The sequence below is a fragment of the Diadema setosum genome, chromosome 14, assembly GCF_964275005.1.
Source record: "Diadema setosum chromosome 14, eeDiaSeto1, whole genome shotgun sequence".
Classification (NCBI taxonomy): domain Eukaryota; kingdom Metazoa; phylum Echinodermata; class Echinoidea; order Diadematoida; family Diadematidae; genus Diadema; species Diadema setosum.
Window position 1 is genome coordinate 4,559,941 of NC_092698.1, and position 20,806 is coordinate 4,580,746.

Here is a 20,806-nt window from a genome sequence, read left to right on the forward strand (position 1 = left end):
TACCAAGGTCGAGTCGTGCTAAGCTTTCCCCCTTTCCACACCCTACTTCACTCTTTGACTTTCCCTTTCATAGATGAGTTTCGACGTTCAAGTTAGAGAAAGAGAGAGGAGAGGGGGGGGGGGTAGAGGGGAGAGAGAGGGGGGAGAAAATCGTCCTCACCTTCAGATGCAAATACCAAACACGTTTCTGTTCGACTCCAGTCGTTCACACTCTCAACAGTCACGCCCTACTATTGGTGGGCAACTGTCACGTGATCGGTGCTGCCAAAAGCGACATCGCCTATTCTTTCCTTCTTGCTCTCTCTCTCTTTCTCCTCCTCCTCATACTTGCATCTCTTTCCGGGGATCATGGTGTCAACTTGGAGCCAGATTGAAATAAATTGTTCACTGCACTGACATCGGAGCTTTCACGGCGATGCAGGCAGTGGAATACTACGAACGCGCGCCGGCGATTTACGGGACGGAGTATTTCGGGAGCCACAATGGGCCAGCGAATGGGTACGCCTACGGGAGCAGCGCGGGCCACCATCACCACCAGCAATACTTCTTCCACGATCAGGGCCAAGGGGCCGGAAATGCTGGTGGCTACCACGGATTAGACCCTCGAGAAGCGGTCGAGGCTGGAGGACTTTACGGACCAGGAGGAAGTCCGGACAGGGCAAGCTCCGGCGGGGCAGGTAGTGGCGGCGGTGGTGGAGGAGGAGGAGGCGGTGGTGGCGGTAGTACAGGCGGAAGTGGAGGAGGAAACTCGTGTGCTGAGCAAGATGTGTGTGCCGGTATGGTGAACTGTAGAACAGCTGCTGTAAACGGTCAAGTTCCAAAGACTATTTATCCCTGGATGGTTGAGTCGAGGCAAAACGCAAGACAGAAGAAACAGCCAGAATGTGGTAGGTAAAGAGAACGAAATCCATGCCGAGTGTGATGGTTGCGATTTTTGCTACAAAATGTGACAGCTTCCAAACGGCATTTATAACAAATTAATTGCACTCTCTGTGGCATTTGAAGTTGTGTTAGTTTAGATGCATCTGCGAAGTTTTAGACACTAGATCTGTACTGGCGCCAATAAAAAAGAATGAATCCTAGTAACCATCTATTCTGAAATTTCTTCATCTTCATCTATTCTAAAAGTTCTTGTATTCAAACATTTTCAAACACGAAAATCACAAAACTATCTCTGATAATGTCGTTAGCCACTACAGCAAACTTTAGCAGGAAGACAGCGAAACATGTAGTACAAGTTTAAAGTGTTACAGACATTTTGATAAGCAGCATATTCGACATGTTTAACATTTCTAAGTGATTCTACAAATACGCACACACACAAACACGCACACGACCTTAACATCCATCAAAATTATCCAGCAACAATGCGCTAGTAAACAGTCAACAGGAATTCGTAGGTAGTTTCTGTGTTCTTTGTTAAAACAGTTAAGGTTTATTGCAAATAGCACTAAAGTAACTTGAATATTATACAAAACGTGGATGTGCTCGGGTTTTTTCTTCTCACAATTATGTTATTATTTGTTCTGCAATTACGAAAATTCAACCGCACCCTCTCTTACAATTATTGCAAAGACATGCTATCTTTATTTGAGAAACAACGACAAACTGGTACAAATTATGTAAGTTACATAAGATGATTATGTTGACTGTAAAGTAGGAAAAGAAGATGTACCTAAAAGTGAGCACCATTTGCTTGAGGATAGAAAACTTACACTTGCAATGATTAATTGTATGCCCATTTTGATTGTTTGAGTAAGGTTTACGGGCTTCTTGTTTCATCATTTCATGATCAATGAAGCTATTAAAATGTATCAAAAACTAAAACTTCAAATGTTGCACCAGCTGTACCATGATAATACCACGAAATAATTCAATCCTAACCATAATGATATATGTATTCATATCATTCATATCGTGTACACCTAAAAATTTGATGACAAGAAGCAATGTCATCAAAATTGATCTTATACTATTCAGTTACATTAAGATCTCAATTTGATACAGAAATGAGCCATGATTCATAATGGATATCAAAATTCATCGTATTATAGGTTAAATTTAAAAGGTTATAGGTTAAGTTTAAAAAAAAAAATAATGATAAATCAAGTCACACACTTTCGGTTTGAGCCAGTAATTTATTGATACTACAATACCAGGAATTATAGCACGACATGTCACCTCTCTATTTTGATAAAGCTAGAATCCCGAAAACCTAGAATGATATTAAAAAGGTGATTTTTATGATGTGAAAAAGCTAAGAAAAGGAAAGAAAAGATTATACAATAATCAAGAATCTCATATCATGACATGAAATGATGTTTTAAATGCGAGAGATGTTCCTTTAAGGCATTGAAATAGACTAAATTATTTGGGTGCAAAATCTCCCTTTGGCTTTGTTACATAAAGCTTCAAAGCTGTTTTTTTTTTTTTTTTTTTTTTTGTTTTTTGTTTTTTTAGTCATAATTCAGCTTATAGCCGGCTTTCACGCCTTTTCTGTGTGAGGCTTTGGAAATAGAATTAAACAAATTATACATCATTGGAAAGCTCTATGTATGGTGTTCGAAATACCACCATCGGGAAAAAAAAATCAATACTCCTTGAATTATATGTGATCTGTTGACGTGATCAGTTTGTATTGTGTGTATAGGTCAACGGTTATCATAGATAGGGTATAACAAGAAAATTACCTAACTATTTATACACCTGGATAAAGAGGAGCATTATAGGTGAATAATCAATGCACCTCCGTTCAAACTAAGAACCTTCTATTTACAGTCCAATGTTATCAACTAAGCCACTGTGAACAGTAATGGTAATATAGATCATTCACGTCGCCTGACAATATTCTTGACTTTCTGAATTTGCCATGACACTTTTTTTTTTATTAAACTCTGCCAAAGTTGAAATTACATCGTGCAGTCACATTTTGAGATTAATGATTTCTCTCACTGTGTTTACTAGTGAGAAAACACATAAAAAAGAATAATTATTATTGTACTATGTGATAACATTATCGACACGCTATCACAGACTTGATGACATCTACTGGATTTCTGCTTTTTTACAGTTCGAGAAAGATTTTTTTTTTCTTCAAAACAGTCAAATAAACATCAGCACCACAAAATATAGAAAGAACAGGCAGATACTTTTTAGTATTTTACTGGAAAGAAACACTGATATTGATATACGTGGACATAATTATAGTGCGCAAATAATCAGGTACACATAGACATACAATAAAAATAACAAAGAAGATAACTATTATTAGAATAGAAACAATATATTTCCATACTTTTTCATATTCATAAAGGTTTAGTTTAAAAGTTGTACTTTCAATTTGATGCCAACATTGGAATTTTAATATAATCCCAAACTGTAAACAAAAAACAAAAACAAAAGTAGTGCACAATGAAAAAGAATCGATTTTGCCACATTTGTCACATAGTTGAGCGATTTCTGAAGGAAGGATCTGTAGCTACAGTCAGACCATTAAGTTATGTTACTCCCGCACGCACTGCGCACGGGGCTGCTTCGTGCGGCTGCGTGCGGTTTCGCACGGGTGCGTGCGGCTCCGTGCCATTTCATACGGCCTCGTGCGGGTGCGTGCGCTTCTGTACGCCCCCGTGCGACCCCGTGCGACCCCGTGCGCCTCCGTGCGGCTGCGTGCCAGTCAGTGCGCCTCCGTGCGGCTGCGTGCCACCGTCGAGTGCGGACCATCTGGCACGCTACCGTGCGAGGTGTTGGCACGGTACCGTGCGTGGTGCTGGCACGCTACCGTGCGAGTCCGTGCGAATCTAGCATCCTGCTAGTCCCGACACGGGACTCTTATCATTTTTTTCACTCTCTCATACGCCCTCATTGGCGGTATACGAAGGCAGTCTAGGCAGTGGACTAGCATCCTGCGTGCGAATCCATTGGAGGCCGTGCGTGCATGCATTGTAAATAATAATATCCCCTTTGTAAGTGTGTGCTCATGACTATGTGTGCGCCTGCGTGTCCATGTCTGTGGATCCGTGCCCATGCCTGTGTGCCTGCAAGCGATCGCGAGAAGACGATACGATGTACACACTGTACAATGTTCAATGAAAGCCCCTACAAGTCTGTGCAACTGCGTATTACATGTAAACACTCATGCCTGTCCAAAAATGGACGATTTTCTACATTGCAGAGATCACTTCCAATCTTTCTAAGAATATGGAGTACCATCACCGTGTGTACATGTATCTCTCCTTGCAAAGAAATTAGAAAAATTGTGTGGTTGTATGTGTGTCTTTATCACTCGATAACTTGAACAGTGTAGAAATAATCATGGTAATAATGACAATTAACAACAACAGAGAAAAGCTATTGTATAATTACATCAAGGGAACCATTTGTTGATGATGATGATGATGATGTTGATGATCACTCAAAAGGTAATAATAAATGTACATTGTAGATGTTCCATATTGTTACATTATCAGTATGGTGTATTAGTATTTTTACTATTTTTGCCTCTCTTAAAAAAAAAACAAAAAAACACACACACACACATTCTTTGTCCTTTCTGATATTCCCCGAAAGCTTTGAAATATATGTAGAGCTTACACATTGTCGTAAGCAGGAGATAAAAAAAAAAAAAAAAAAACATCGTCGCTGCAGGATAGGTCGGTATATTAACAGTTTCCGTCTCGATAGGTTTGTAATCTTGGCAAAATATATATATACATATACATAGATTAAGAAATATAAATATACATTTATATATCTATCTATCTATATATATATATATATATATATATATATATATATATATATATATATATATATATATATATATATTATATACATATACACAAATATATATAGATATTGATTGAATCGTTTCTTTATTCAAGAAAATGTTTTACATTACACCACCGGTCTAGTTATCCCAAGGTTTCTTTGAAAATGCTGCCAGCATCAAAATATCAAACATCGTAATTTTTATAATTTCCCGTGAATGCTAAGCGTATGAGAGAAAGAGATAGAAAAGAACAAAAACACTTCTGCCATATGTCTTGTTTCTCGCTTTATTGCAGCGTATGTCATTGTCGAAGTATAAATGCTATGATAAATGTTGGTAACAACCACATGAGAACTTGCACATTCGATTCCCAACAACCATTAAATCATTGGGGTCCGTAAAAAAGGTTACATAATACATACGAAGCACCTCATTATAATGTATTCGATGGACCGGTGCAGAAAAACTGGCTGCCTGTAATCGGCCTTTGAACATCTCTATTATGCTCATAATCCCCGACTTTTCAGATGGCGGCTACGAGCGCGTCCAGGGGTGTTTTTGTATCAACATTCTGACTATTCATGGAGGTACAATGTAACCTGATACTCTGGCCACCAGGTCTATTCAAAGTATTCTTGCGTAATACACGCGCGTAATTATGTTAGGCTGTGTTTCACCATGATGAATATATAGGACCCCGTAGTAGCAATATCGGCTCTTGCGTTGTATGAATGCTATACAGGGATCCTCCATTTGGTTCGTTGGTCAAGTATATAGATTCTTTTAACGATCTTATAAGCAGGCTGTCATTCATAAGTATGACAGAAAAACAAACAACAACTTCAAGCAACATCGAAGTTGAGTTTCGCGAACTAATCTTCCATTTGAGTTGGTTTCTCGGTTTTGTTTCAACAATTTTTATAATGTTGACAAAAGCCTGATGGGATGTTCAATATTCAATTAAATCATTGCACCTTTCTCGCAATCTTTGACAACTAATGATGACTAAACCTGTGAAATCCACGATTTATTTATTTATTTATCTTTTTTTTTGTATAGAGACGTTTTCTTTTTGAATTTATCTATCATGACTGCCTCCAGATTTCGACCATAATTATATGTCTTAGGTTTCCATGGGATCAATAAAGGAGATCAACGAGCGCATTTGTAGGTTTCCTGTCGGGTTTAATGTTGCAAAGTTTATGTGCAATCACGATTCACTTACAACCCTATATACACCGTAATGTCGGGATGAGATATTGTTCACTACACATCAAGTGAGATTAAATCTTACACAGTGTACTGTGATATGATATATATGATAAAAGTCATCAGCAAACGGGATAGATTATTGTTTTGTCTATGTGTGTGTGTGTGTGTGTGCGTGTGTGTGAGAGAGAGAGAGAGAGAGAGACATGAGAAAGGGTGGAGAATATATATATATATATATATATATATATATATATATATATATATATATATATTTATATAATTATATATTCACTTACAACTATATGATCTTATAAAACACATGTTCAAGTCAGTTGACGGAACATTTATAAGCTCTTCCGGTCTGCGTATGAAACATCGGAGTCTATGCGATAAGAAGAAAGATTGAGAGATAGAGAGAGAAAAACAAAATAGGCTGGTCTTCTCAATTTTGTTCGATGAATGGTAATCTTAACACACTTTTGCAAACGAAATGAAATATTATACACGGCTAGGTTTGCCTATAATCTGTGTTATGGTGATATCTTATTAGATTATACATAATAATACGGGCAAAGTATTTTGGATAAGTGATCGCCACCATCGATGAGGATATTCAATCTAGACGACTAATTGAAGATGATGAGAATAAAGAAGACATAGTGGATAGCTGGAAAGGAAAGTAATGTGATGCAGTGAGATAAAAATGAAGGAGCACGAATCGAGGCAAATGTATTACAAAGGAAGAGAAAATAGCATATTCGAGTGTTCAAAATGGTTTAACATTATGCGAAGATTTCATAGTCATTTTTTTTCTGTGTGTGTGTGTGTGTGTGTACGTTTGTTTTCTAATTTTACAGTTATGTAATTCAAACTCGTCGAGAAAAATAAAAGAAAAAAAAAAGATAGCGCCATGAATATGTTCATAATTCAATCTCAGTTTCCTCTCACTATATCCTATCACTTCAAAAAAAAACGTATTCAAATTAGAATGCCCGTAGACAATTCAAATTCGTCTCCATGCGAGAGAGCGTCTTTTCAAACAGGGTCGCAGGTGACCATTCCCGAATTCGACGCAGAAGTTAATTCAATTTAGCAACAACAAAAAAAGGCTGGCCATCGCGTATACTCCAGCAGCTGTAGAAGAAGCCGACATGATCATAGAAGTATGACAAGCACAAGCCACACAGGCTTGAAGGCCTAAAATTATTACATCACTTGAGAAAATAAGGAAAAGGCAATATCTTTGTTGAAATAAACAACATTTCTCCTGGCATTCTTCAATCTCTCATAACAGACGGCTAATTTTGCTGAATTGTTCTTCTCTTATGTCATGAGTGTAAATCAATATTTGTTTAATTGTTTATACAGTACCAGTCATCCCCCGATAAAAGACAAGAAAGAAATGAAGAACTAATCTCATTCAATAAGCATAATGTATAAAGGAAATGAGCATTTGCTGCAATCGTTTATGAATATGAAAATGCTGCAATGTGCATGAGTGCGCGAAGTCTAATGGAATGAAAAAATGTAGTCCTATATACCTAAATGCATATATATCCTTATATATATATTATATATGTTACGCTGGCACGATAAGTGAATAAACCACTTCAATAGCAGCATGAAAACATTTGATTTCATCGATACACATGAGATAAGACAAGAACATTTCATGCTTTTATTGCCCAAAATAACTTGCTCCTAAACAAAGTGTTCAATTGAAGCGATGGGTTATCACAGGTCCATCTCTCACAAAATTGAATCACTCTTCACAAATTTGGAGCGCTTTCTACGAAGGCAAATGCATTCTATGGACCGGTGCAGAAAAAAAGAGACCGTCTGTAATCGGCCTTTGAACTTCTCTATTATGCTCATAATCCCCGACTTTTCTACGAGCGCGTCCAGGAATGTCTTTATATCAACATCCTGTCTATTCAATAAGGTACAATGTAACCTGATACTCTGGCCACCTGGTCTATTCAAAGTATTCTTGCGTAAAACATTCGCATATGTTAGGCTGTGTTTCACCATGATGAATATATAGGACCCCATAAAGGCAATAACCATCGGCTCTTGCGTTGCATGAATGTTATACAGAATATCCTCTATTTGGTTTGTTGGCCAAGTAGATTATTTGAACGACCTGTAAATGACATAATCAGACTGTCATTCATAGGTATGAGAGAAAGAAAAAAAAAAACAACTTCAAGCAACATCGAAGTTGAGTTTCGCAGACCAATCTTTCATTTGAGTTAGTTTCTCGGTTTTGTTTCAGCAATTATCCCTTTCATAATGTTGACAAGAGCCTGATGGGATTTTCAATATTCAAATAAATCATTGCATCTTTCTTGCTTTCTTTGACAACTTATGATAACTAAATCTGAAAAAATCCATGCTATTGCGGTATCTGCCATCCACACAGAAGTTTCTTCTCTTTTTTTTTTTGTATAAGAAGTTTGCTTTCTGGAATTATCCATTATGTCTGCCTACAGATATGACTTAAGGTTTCCATGGGATTTAATAAAAGAGATCAACGAGCACATTTGTGATTCAACAGTAGGGGTTAAATGCTGCCAATTGTATGTACAATGTTATAATTGACTTAAAACTCTACTGCCAAGAAGTATTGCTCATTACGAATCACATGAAATAAGATTTCACATAGTGATAAGAAAAGTTATTTGTTATGGATGAAAACTCATCACTAACCGGAAAGACTATTGTTTTGTGGAATTTGTATATTTGATAGAACATTTATGAGGTCTTCCGGTCTTCAGGCGAAACACTGGAATCTATAGCGATGAGAAGAAAGATTGAAAGGGAGAGAAAGAGAGAGGGAGAAAAATAGGCTGGTCTTCTAAATGTTGTTTGATGAATGTACATATATTAGATATTGTTGTATATATATATATATATATATATATATATATATATATATATAAATATATATATATATATAAATACAGGCAAAGCATCATCGAGAAGTGATCTTCACTAATGATATTATTCAATCAAAGAATTGGATAACTGGAAAGAGAGGGAGAGAGATCAAAGAGGGTGGGGGGGGGGGAGAAATATGATGGTCTTCTAAATTCTTTTTGATGGATGGTAATCCGATCACACTTTAGCAATCGAAATGTAATGTTACATCCGGTCAGGTTTGCCTATCTATGTTATGGCAATATCTTTTGAGATTGTATATACGGGCAAAATATCTGTATACGTTTGTAGGCGGGAATGAAGTGGATAGCCGGAAAGGAAAGTGATGAAATGTAATGGGAAAGAATAAAGGAGCACTAATCGAAGGAAATGTATCATAAAAGAAAAGTAATGGAAACTTGATTATAAATAATGGCACATTATGCAAAGATTTTGCAGTCGTTTTTCTGTATGTTTTTATTTCAATTTCATAGTTAAGTAATTCATAATCGCCAACAAAAAATAGCTTCCTGAAGATGGCCATTCAGGTTTGTTTTCCCTTCGCTATATGCTATCCCTTCAAATGTAGCATGAACACACTTCAATTTATAGTCCATGGGCCAAGACCCGAAAAATGGGTTGTTGGTACCACCTGAGGTGGCAAAACCTTTTTGGTGTCAGTTTGTTTGTCGGGCAGAGATATGCTTATCAAGCTATGATATCATTTCCAAATGAGTAGCTTAGTCATAAAAAATGTTTTTTTTTTTTTTTTTTTTTTAAACCAATTTGGTCTCGTTTTTATATCCCTATACTTCTGAATCGAAACTAACCGCTATAAAAAGAAGAGCACTGTCTTCCGTACGTCCACAGGTGTTCTGTTGTAAACGCGATGCGCTTAGTCTTTATTCAAGGCAGCGAAGGGAATATCCAAAGGGTTATGATGTCCACAGCTGTCACGCGGTGCGCTTATATAGTCTTCATCTGGACCAATGTACCGTTATCATATCTAAAGTTCCTCATATAAGGGATTATCTATACTATTTTTATACTACCCTCTAAACAAATAAATCAATTTTAAACAAAAATCACTCTGTTTATTTACAATATTATTCATTATAATGTATTGTAGTGTACCGGTCCATTGTTTTTGCATTATCCTTTTTTGTTGGATGAAAATAAAGCGACATCGGCGTGGTGTTAGCGTTTTCACACTAGCGTTTTTGCCGGAAAATGATAGATAATTGCAAAATACGGTAAAATTCAAGAGGAATCTTTTTTTTTTTTGGTTGTTGTTGTTGTTGTTTTAAGATAAAAGGATTATACACTGTATCATAAGCTTTGGATATTCCCTTCGCCGTCTAGAATAAAGACTAAGCGCACCGCGTTTACAACAGAATACCTGTGAACATACCATAGAGCTGCATTTTACAGCTCTACGGAACATACAGAAAACAGTACTCCTGTGCTTATTTTTAAGGATGTGCCTCTCTTAATGATTGCGATTGATGTTCAACTATTTCTTTCACGCAAGCTTGAACAGGAAGAAGCTAAAATTCAGGCAAGGAGACGAGTTTTCTTCCATGAGATACAATCATTAAGACATACATCTATTCCCGAAAGTTGTGTGATTGCTTATGTGCTAAAGAATTGTGTCCATTACATGAATCAGGCACTATACAAAACGGTTGAAATCTACTGAAAGTCGAACTTGTTTTTTTTTTTTTTCATTTCCATTTAAAGCGGGGATAGACTAGAAATTTGTTTGTCTATACTGACAGGAGACATTACATTTTTCCAGTACATGCTCCGCATTTAAACAGTCACCATATTTTCGTGGTCAGAATCAGATAATGGACAAATGATATATTATAAAAATGAAAATACGAAACTACGAACACGCCATATGTACAAATATTATGAACTTCAATGAATTAAACTTACTTGTGATATTCTGCATAAAAATCAAGCACGCCGATTAGATAATTTAATAGAATTAATAGAACACACAGCAATATCATGCATGGCGGATCAAATCAAGTTCAATTGGTGAGAAAGCTACATGAAGTTAAAAAGTTGACTTCTTTTCGTTTCTCTTTCAATTCATGAAGACAGAATTACATTGTATATCTAATGAAGAGGATTGTCTCTGTTGCGAACGATCGCTATAATAGCAGTGTTAGTCGTCTGCGCAAATCCTAATCCCTAAATACTTAAATTTTTGCTTGATAATGTAATAACCCTGCTTATAACTTTATAAAGGACTCGCAAATTCAAAGTTTTAAAACGTATACTAAAATATTATATTGCACACGGTGTATTTCAAAAAACATTTTTGAATGCGTTGTGTGTAAGCATGTTAATAGCATCCATCTGCCTTTTATTTTCCGTACGTAAAGCGCACAGAAACGTAACCAAACGTTACCAAATACAGTGAAATGCATTGTACGGCGTGGTACTATCATTAGAAGTATATCCCATTCCTTTTTACTTTTATTTGCTAGAAGCAGTCGTCAAACCATGCGTCATTTTCGTAGCGACATCATTTAGGAATTAGAATGTATGAAGATAATCGGTACTCATTTATTTTGCGCTACTGACATAGCATTTACATTTTCCAACTTTTATTGACATGCAGTATTATGTTACTGTATGGTTACGATTACGAATGTTGGTTATGAATTCAAAAGACTGGTTTATTAATCGAAATATAAAGGTAATAGCTGTTTTGAAAGTAGTTCGATGCAAATTCAAAACGCAATCGAAATCATCGTCATAGGGGGAACTGATAGCTCTAGAAAACTTGTTGAGGCTAGTAAAGATTGCCGTATGCAATCTTTGTAGAAAGTTTTGACTTAGGCCATCTTTCGAGTATTTTGAGAAATTATATAAAGAAAATTATTTGTTTTGATTATGTCAAGAATTAGTTTGAACTATGAGAACAAAAGGGCGCGGTTACCCAAACAATGTCGTAGTTCGAAAAGACATGATGGGTAAAGTGAATTCATGACTTGACTAATCCTTACTGAATTGATGATCACTACTGTAAACTATCAGTTATGTCTTGTAGATGATACCTCTGTAATCGTAGTCAAAATTCTTTTGAGCGATGAGACGAAAACCAGCAAACAAAATGCCGTGTATCATCGCTCGAGATTCCAACATTTGGCGTCACCCGACCAACAATAAGTGACGAATCAAATGGAATATCATGTTGTGGGTTAGCAGACTGTGTTACGATTTTTAAATGTTTCGAGCAGTTGTTTAAAAAAAAGAGAAAATGAGGCAAAGTTCAAAAAATTAGAAAAAAAGCACGTAAATGCCGGCGATCATGTTTGATAATCAAAGTAAGAGATTATAATCGGCCGTGCGGATGTATATGATTGCCTTATTTACATATCTGATTTCTGTAAACTACGTTATATTTAAATGTAAGTTCCCTTTCCTCCTTGATAAAAGTTGTGTTGGGTTTTCGCTATAGGCATTTATTAGGAAACACTGTAAAAACGACAACAAATGCGTACTATACATCAAGAGATGACCTATACATACATGAAACACAAAAATTTGTGTACGTTCTGATATAATGCAACTGCTTGTTAGTTAGTTAGTTAGTTTGTTTGTTTGTTTGTTTTGAATTACCATGGTCTTTGTTGAGGGAAAGATGAAGAAATGTAGTAGAGTGTATTACTCTCAAATCCGGATAATTGCGATAAGTGTGTATCCCCGCCCTTTCTATACAGGTAAACGATTTAAGCTTGGTATGCTATTATAAAAGCCTGCATGTGTCACGCAGAAGAACTGATTCCGCGATCACTTTTAACCTTTCATAAAATTCACGTTTTAAGATAGTAACGACAGCTTGTAGGAGATAGAGTAACTTAGCGTCCCTGACTGTGGTTCTGAAGACAAAAGGGGACTGAAAAATTCTTTTACAAATTAGCAGACATAATGCCGATCCTCCAACACTGTTGCTCCATTCAGTCACTGATTCTGCTATCAATGGCGAAGAAAGAATACCGGTTGCGTCTTTATCCACCCCTTGATAGCAGGAAGTTTACCTTTCATTGTTTAAGGCCTCGTTGATGCGGGGTTTACTCGGATACAAGGCGTGAACAGTGTCGTCCGAGTTCTTTCATTTGAAATTCCTCAGAATACGCAATTCAATGGGCAATTAGCGCTGCTACTTCGCAAAGCTGTTAGCCAAATTCTTTGCAGACTTGACCTCTCACATGTCAGCTACACGCAATACACGACAAACAGCTATCATTACAAACATTCTGATTAAAAAACAAAACAAAATGAAGAAGCACACTTTTGAGTAGCGACACAGCTTTCTGTCCCTTTCTCAGATAGGTCCTACCTCTAAAAAAATACACAGATGACAAGAGTCAGAATATCCTCAAAAGGGAACACGACCTACATTGTATTTGGGCATTAATAATGTTAATCTTCCGATTTCTCTCCATGCCGTCGCGGCCCAAACCATCATAAGAAATAGGGCAATAAGTTTTATTAACCAGGGAAACAATAGTATGCATTACATAAATTTGGCGAATTATCACACGAATTGTCGACTTAATAAAAACGAGAATACATGTAATTGACAACTTATAGGCCCTATTATATCTCCAGAGATGAACTTTAAACAGCAAGGCACATACCAGGGAAAGAAAGTTATAATTATTTGAATGAATTCATTAATGAGGCCAATTAATAACCGTTGTAAAAGTACAGACTCGCATACAGAGGTTTCAAGTTCGATTATTATGATCATTGTATTAGCTCATAGATAAAGTATTATAAATTCTGCGTGATCGTTCGGTGGAATTATTTTTTTTCAGCGCGATTTGTGCGTCACATCAATCACCACTTCATGAATGGAGGGCATGTATCAAACGAAACTCGCTGGTCATGCAATCGATAGCCTTGGTCAGCTCACTATTATTGCGTAATTCTAAAGCCCTCACCGCTTGACCGCCGCGCGCACCATGCTTTGTTTTGTCTTCAATGGGGTCAAGAGCAATGCCTCATTAGCATAAACCCTAGAAACGGAGGTGAAGTCTCAATCGGGCGAGAACAATAGGTGCGAATAAAGACTAAGCGCACCGCGTTTACAACAGAACACCTGTGAACATACAGAAGACAGTACTCTTCTTTGTATAGCGGTTGGTCTCGATTCAGAAGTAGAGGGATATAACAACGAGACCACATTGGTTTAAAATTAATTTACTATGACTAAGCTACTCATTTGGAAATGCTATCATAGCTTGATAGGCATATCTATGCCCGACAAACAAAATGACACCAAAAAGGTATTGCCACCTCAGATGGTACCAATATCTGGCCTGGCCCATGGACTAGAGTGAATAGAACCTGAGAACCCATTGTAGGCGGGGATACAAAAGACAGCATCAATAGAGGAAGTTAATGAAGTTAATTAACGATAGTCGTCTTTTCAGATCGTGTTCTTTGCGTGTACTAAAAACCCTCTAATAATGCACATGGTCGTAATGTTGCAGAGCATCAACGACTGCTTTCGTGCCTGCTCTGCTGCAGCTGTATACAGCCGTAACATTCTGAATTCCCGCCATATTAGGCACATTTCCCTTATAGGCGTTGCGTCCACATTATCTATCGCTTTTATCGCGCTTGACAAAGCTGCACATAATTTATACTATACGTATCAGAAGCAAATGTTGATGTATAGGCCTAACAGCTTCATGTTGTTTTTTTTTTTTTTATAATTATGATTGTATCATATTAATTTGAAATTATAGTGCTTCTTATTCTCGGTCACTTTTATGATACCATAGCATATAAAGAACCATTAACTTGTAGCTTAAACCTATTTTTATTTTTGTTTATTATTTTTTTTTTTACAGAACACCACATTTACAGTTGCAATCTTTCTGCATTTGAGAAGTTGAGTATAGACCGATAGTCATATTTACAATTATATTCGGAATTAATGCTTTAAAGGCCGTCGTCGTATCGTTTTGTATTCACAAATCTTATACTGAAATAAGTGATTGCTTGATTACTTTCGGGTAAAGGAACCACCGGAAAAGGAACGCATTTATCTGTTTATTTTTTTTTTCTTAACGAACCTAAGCTAATAGCGAACCATATGAATTGTGTGATCTATGAACCTTCAGAATAATCAATAACCCCCCCCCCCCCAACAAAAGGAAGCATTTCGTAGTGCGTCTCAGTACTCCTGTGTTTGTTTTTAAGGATGTGGCTTCTCTTTATGATTGCGATTGATGTTCAACTATTTCTTTCCCGCAAGCTTGAAAAAGAAGAAGCTAAAATTCAGGCAAGGAGACGAGTTTTCTTCTATAAGATACAATCATTAAGACATACATTTATTCCCAAAAGTTGTGCGATTGCTTATGCGCTAAAGAATTTTGCCCATTATATGTATCAGGCACTAAACAAAACAGTTGAAATCTACTGAAAATTGAACTTCGTTTCCTTTCTTCTTTTTTTTTTTTTTTTGGTGTGTAATTTCATTTCCATTTCAAGCGGGGATAGACGACTAGAAATTAGTTTGTCTATACTGGTGGGAGACATTAGTGTTCCAGTACATACTCCGCATTTAAACAGTTGTCATATTTTCGTAGTCATAATCAGATAATGGACACGTGATATATTATAAAAATGAAAATACAAAACAACGAGCACGTCATATGTACAAACATTATTAGCTTCAATGAATTATACTTACCTGAAATATTCTGCATAAAAAAAAAAAACACGTGTGCCAATTAAACAATATCAAATTAAACAATATCATAGAATTAATAGAACACACAGCGATATCATGCACGGCAGATCAAATCAAGTTCAGTTGGTGAGAAAGCTCATTGAAGTTATAAAGTTGACTTATTTACGTTTTCCTTTCTATTTATGAAAACAGAATTACATTGTATATCTATTGAAGCGGATTGTCTCTGTTGCAAACTATTGCCAAAGATAGCATTGTTAATCTTCTGAGCAAATCCGAATCCTTAAAGTACTGTAATTTTTGCTTGAATTGATAATGTAATAACCCATATGACTTTATAAAGGACTCGCAAATTTAAAGTTTCAAACCGAATACTAAAACATTACATTGTACACGGTCTATTTCAAAAAATCATTTGAATGCGTTGTGTTAGCATTTAATAGCATCAATCTGCCTTTTATTTTCCGTACGTAAAGCGCACAAAAACGTAACCGACATTACCAAATACGGTGGAATGCCTTGTACGGCGTGATATTATCATTAGAAGTATATCCCATACCTTTTACTTTTCTTTGCTTGAAGCAGTAGTCAAACCATGTGTCATTTTCGAAGCGACATCACTTGGGAATTAGAATGTATGAAGATGATCATTACTCGTGTATTTCGCGCTATCATTATAGCATTTGCATTTTCCAACTGTTATTGACAGTATTTTGTTACTGTATGCTTACGATTACGAATGTCGGTTATCAATTCAAAAGACTAGTTCATCAATCGAACTATAAAGGTAATAGTTGTGTTGAAAGTAGTTCGGTACAAGTTCAAAAAGGCAATCGAAGTCATCGTCACAGGGTGAACTAATAGCTCTCTAAAAAACTTGTTTAGGCCGTAAAGATTGGCGTATGCAATCTTTGTAGAAAGTTTTGACTGAGGCCATCTTTTGAGTATTTTGAGAAATTATATGAAGATTTTTTTTTTTAATTATGTAAAGAATTAGTTTGATTTTGACTATGAGAATAAAAAGGCGCGGTTACCTCAATCATGTCGTAGTTCGATTAGGCATGATGGGTAAAGTGAATTCATGACTTGTTGAGAGAGAGAGAGAGAGAGAGAGAGAGAGAGAGAGGCCAAGCAAGAGGCAATAGGCTACTTGTTCATAATGCCCACCGACAGACACAAACAAGGTATATCACAGCTAGTAGACGCTTAGTAATTGACCATGTCAGTTACGCTGGGGTCGCTCATAACACACAAAGGGCCTCCATGGAACACGTCAATTTCTATATGTGGGACTGTACAATATTTTCGCGATTTCGTGCCGAGTAAAGGAATGATATCCTTATGATTTCTGCTGGCGCGCGCCGCTGACCCATCAAATCATCACGTTACACCTTAGGTATCATCTTATAGCTGGATAATAATTTTCCTTTTACATGGTATGCGTTCGTTAGTGCCCTACAATGAAAAAGAATACTCTTTGGGGAATTTTAGACGAGTATGTGAACCCATTATTTCCGGGACATCGGTAATGAATTAGCCATGCACGAAGTCGATGACCTTTCATGTCGCTCTTGGAAAATTTAAACAATATTGCATTCAGGTTTTAACCTTAACCTGTCAAATAAAAAAAAAAAATCATGTGAAAACGTAATTCAGTGATCATGATCTGCGGGGTCAACTCGAGGTCACCCGTGCGAGAACTTGGATATTCTAGACGGGGTTTTGCGGCTTGCCGACTGACTGGCAATAAGCAAGCAAGGGTTTGAAGCTCCTTGGCGCAAGTAACAAGCCTTTCGTATTGTCGGGAATCGTCTCATTTCACGCTTGCGCTGAAACTGTCGGCCGGGGAATGGCGCATGGACTCGCACGCGGTATACACCTGATACACACGTACCGTGTAAGCACTGCGGGAACCAGGGAGGTGAGATGGGATCATGCGGGAACCAAGCACTGGCGGCACGGGGCCGTGCGAAATCGCACCCAAAAGCCGCACGGGTCCGTGCGCCCGACCCGCACGGGACCGTGCACTAGACCCGCACGGGTCCGTGCGACAGCGTGCGAGGGAGTATGGATCCGCACGCAGGCGTGCGGATCTGCACGGGGACGTGCAGATCCGCACGGAGGTGCACGACTACGCACGGGTGCGTACAGGGGCGCACGGAGCCATACGCTCCCGTGCGAGATCGCACGAACCTGCACGCAGCCGCACGAAGCGACCCCGTGCGCAGTGCGTGCGGGAGTAACATAACATAATGGTCTGACTGTAGAATCGGCGCCCTCAGCGTTCGATAAAGGCACGCTTGTTGAAGTGTGATTGTTTGATAAAACTATCCTTCTTTATAGTTTGAAAAAAAAAAAAATCTCTGGTTACCTCTATGTCCAAATAATAAATTATTTTAGATTACAGATTTTTTTTGTGTCTTTAATTTAAATACGAGTCTGACAATCGTGTTTCATGCTTGGCAGATTAAACATTCATCACGTGCTTGGTACAAGATACTTACTCATATTTATCCTAATTATCATTTTCATTTTACAGAATCAATTTCTTTCTCATTTAGGACTTTATACTGATTTTTTTTCTTTGTGTTTATTTGTTAATGCTTCGCTTCTAGCCGAAATATTGAGTTATAGTATCCACAGGTTTTGTACATTCATTTCGCAATCATTTCAAGTCATTCTGCACATTCAAAGTTATTTTGAACCCTGAAATTTTATAATTTCAGGGTTCAAAATAATAAGATGTCATTGCCTCTAAAAATCAAGTCTAAAAATGATGTGGAATGAAATGTGACCTTAGTTTCATCAAGCAAACAACTCTGACAAAATATTAAGATTTTGTTTTTGCTTTTGAAGCGCGCATGGAATAAATTGGATTCTTAATTTATGTTCAAGTTAAAATGGTTTTTTACCATGTTTAAAAAGCTTATAAAGAGCCCAGATTTTGCAGAAAGATTTCCTTTCCAATCCTACCAGAATATAAAGTGAAACCGAACTTTTCTTCAGCTACATTCAACACACTGTTCCCTCCAAGTAGACCTATATTATTCTGAATTAGAATAACAGTGTCATATTTTTCTGGGGGTGGGGTAGCCGTAGATCGACCTTTCATAAATGCACTTTCATTAGGCATGGTAGGATGATCATCTCTTCAGGCAAGTTTTTCTTTTGTCACATATCAGCCCCTGTGAAAAGTTTTAGTTACAAATTTATTAGAAGAGAATATATAGGAAATTTTGACAGTGTAATGACAGCTTAACGATTTGTGTTTTTTTTTTATGCTTTGTTTTAACAAAATCATTTGGCATATCTTCATAATTGTTATTATGATGATAATTATTTCAATTTGTGTCTTTGACTTTATAATATTATATACCTCGTTTAAATTCATTTAGGGGTAATGGATACGTTCAATCCTCCTTTAACTGCAAAGTTGGTTTATTGAAATATTTGACATTACATATTTTTTTCGAACTGAAACAATGTTACAGCTCATGCTCTGTAAACATAACAAAAGAAGTAGTTGCATTGTGATTGAGTTAGCGTCCAGTCAAGATGGAGCAAGAAACGCTAAAATTATTGCAAACATGGGGTGAGAAGATCGAAAATGGATGATAAAACAACAGTAAAATTCACCTACGGAAGAGAATGTTTCACAGACCCTCGTAAATCACTTCGACTTTTGAAAAGTGAACATTATTCTGTTTTTAATATGCGCTCACTCATGCATGACTTAATGGATCACTCTTATTTCCATACATATGTTTGTCAATATTCGTGCAGAAATGCCCCTGCCAAATTATAATGCTTCAAACCTTATCGCTCAAAATTTTCATCATTTTCATTACGGTTGAGTTACTTTTTTTTTTGTTATGTGTATGTCATATATTGCATGATATCAGATACACGATACATATTATATGTCTTGCATCATGTATTACTTCATATGTAAACTATACACTACTCGGAATCGTAGTCTATGTCTATTAGGTTCCTCTTCTACTATGTCGTAGCGCTGACAGCCACCACGTGTACGTGATCACAAGGAATGCGCGCGTGCTGTATTTCATTTACCACCGCATCTCGCTACATCTTCATTTGCATCAAATAGACATAGCTCTCTCTCACTCTCCCCGCACCCCAACTCTCCCTCCCCCACCCCCTTCATCTTCATTCTGATGTATATGTTAGGTCGCCGTTTGTGAACTGCATGGTTGATTCTTACCACTCTTTTAGACGTCCATTCGTTGTTATAGTTATATTTGTTTTACTTTCTGAAAATGTTACGAGAATGGGGCCACCGTGGCGTAGTGGATAAGGGTACTGATTTACAGTCGGAGGACCCGAGTTCGAATCCCATCTAGTACTTATACGTCCTTAGACAAGAGATTTTTACTCACGACGTCTCTCTCAACCTAGGCGTATAGTTGGGTACAATGCTAGGGTAATAATACTGGAAGGACCCTCTTGTAGAGCAGTGGTAACACTGATGATCGAGGCTACTCTTGATAAAGAAGTCCATGTTTTTATCATTAAATCCAATTGAAGTACACTCAGTTTGCAGACATATTCACACAAACTCACACACACACCACGTATAATATGTTTATACATATATATATATATATATATATATATATATATATATATATGAGAGAGAGAGAGAGAGAGAGAGAGAGAGAGACATAAATGCGTACCCGGATCGATGATGGGATTAGCAGAGATGCATTGTTCAACGTACGCTGCTTGAATATTTAGCCATGGAAGTGGAGGGAAATGTGTCATCGGAGCGGAATGCTTCAGTTTTGTTGAGGTACGTCCATCGGTGTCTCAGGGTTTTGTTCTGTTTTGTTTTGTTTTGTTTCGTCTGTCACTGTGTGAGCGTGTGTGTGTGTGTGTGTGTGTGTGTACATATTTAAGTGCCTCAATTCGTCACAGCAACTTTAAGGAGTCTGACTCGAAAAGATCAGTAAGAGAAATAATATGAGAGTTGAATTGAATTGAATTGAATTGAATTGAATTGAATTGAATTGAATTGAATTGAATTGAATTGAATTGAATTGAATTGAATTGAATTGAATTGAATTGAATTGAACTGAACTGAATTGAATTCAAAAGAGAAAAATAAACAGAATCACCCTCACACCCAATCGGGGTCGGTCCTTCCTCGAGCACTTTGT

At 37.0% G+C, this 20,806-nt stretch overlaps 1 protein-coding gene across 1 annotated transcript in view; it reads left to right on the forward strand.

Annotated features, from left to right (window-relative positions):
* The first annotated feature begins 349 nt into the window (after window positions 1-349).
* Window positions 350-20,806, forward strand: part of LOC140237686 (uncharacterized) — a 33,690-nt gene continuing 13,233 nt past the window's right edge. Inside the window, exons 1-2 of the mRNA XM_072317613.1 lie at window positions 350-710; window positions 744-887. Coding sequence (XP_072173714.1) covers window positions 416-710; window positions 744-887 — 439 coding nt within the window. The 5' untranslated portion in view covers window positions 350-415. The remainder of the gene's footprint in view (window positions 711-743; window positions 888-20,806) is intronic.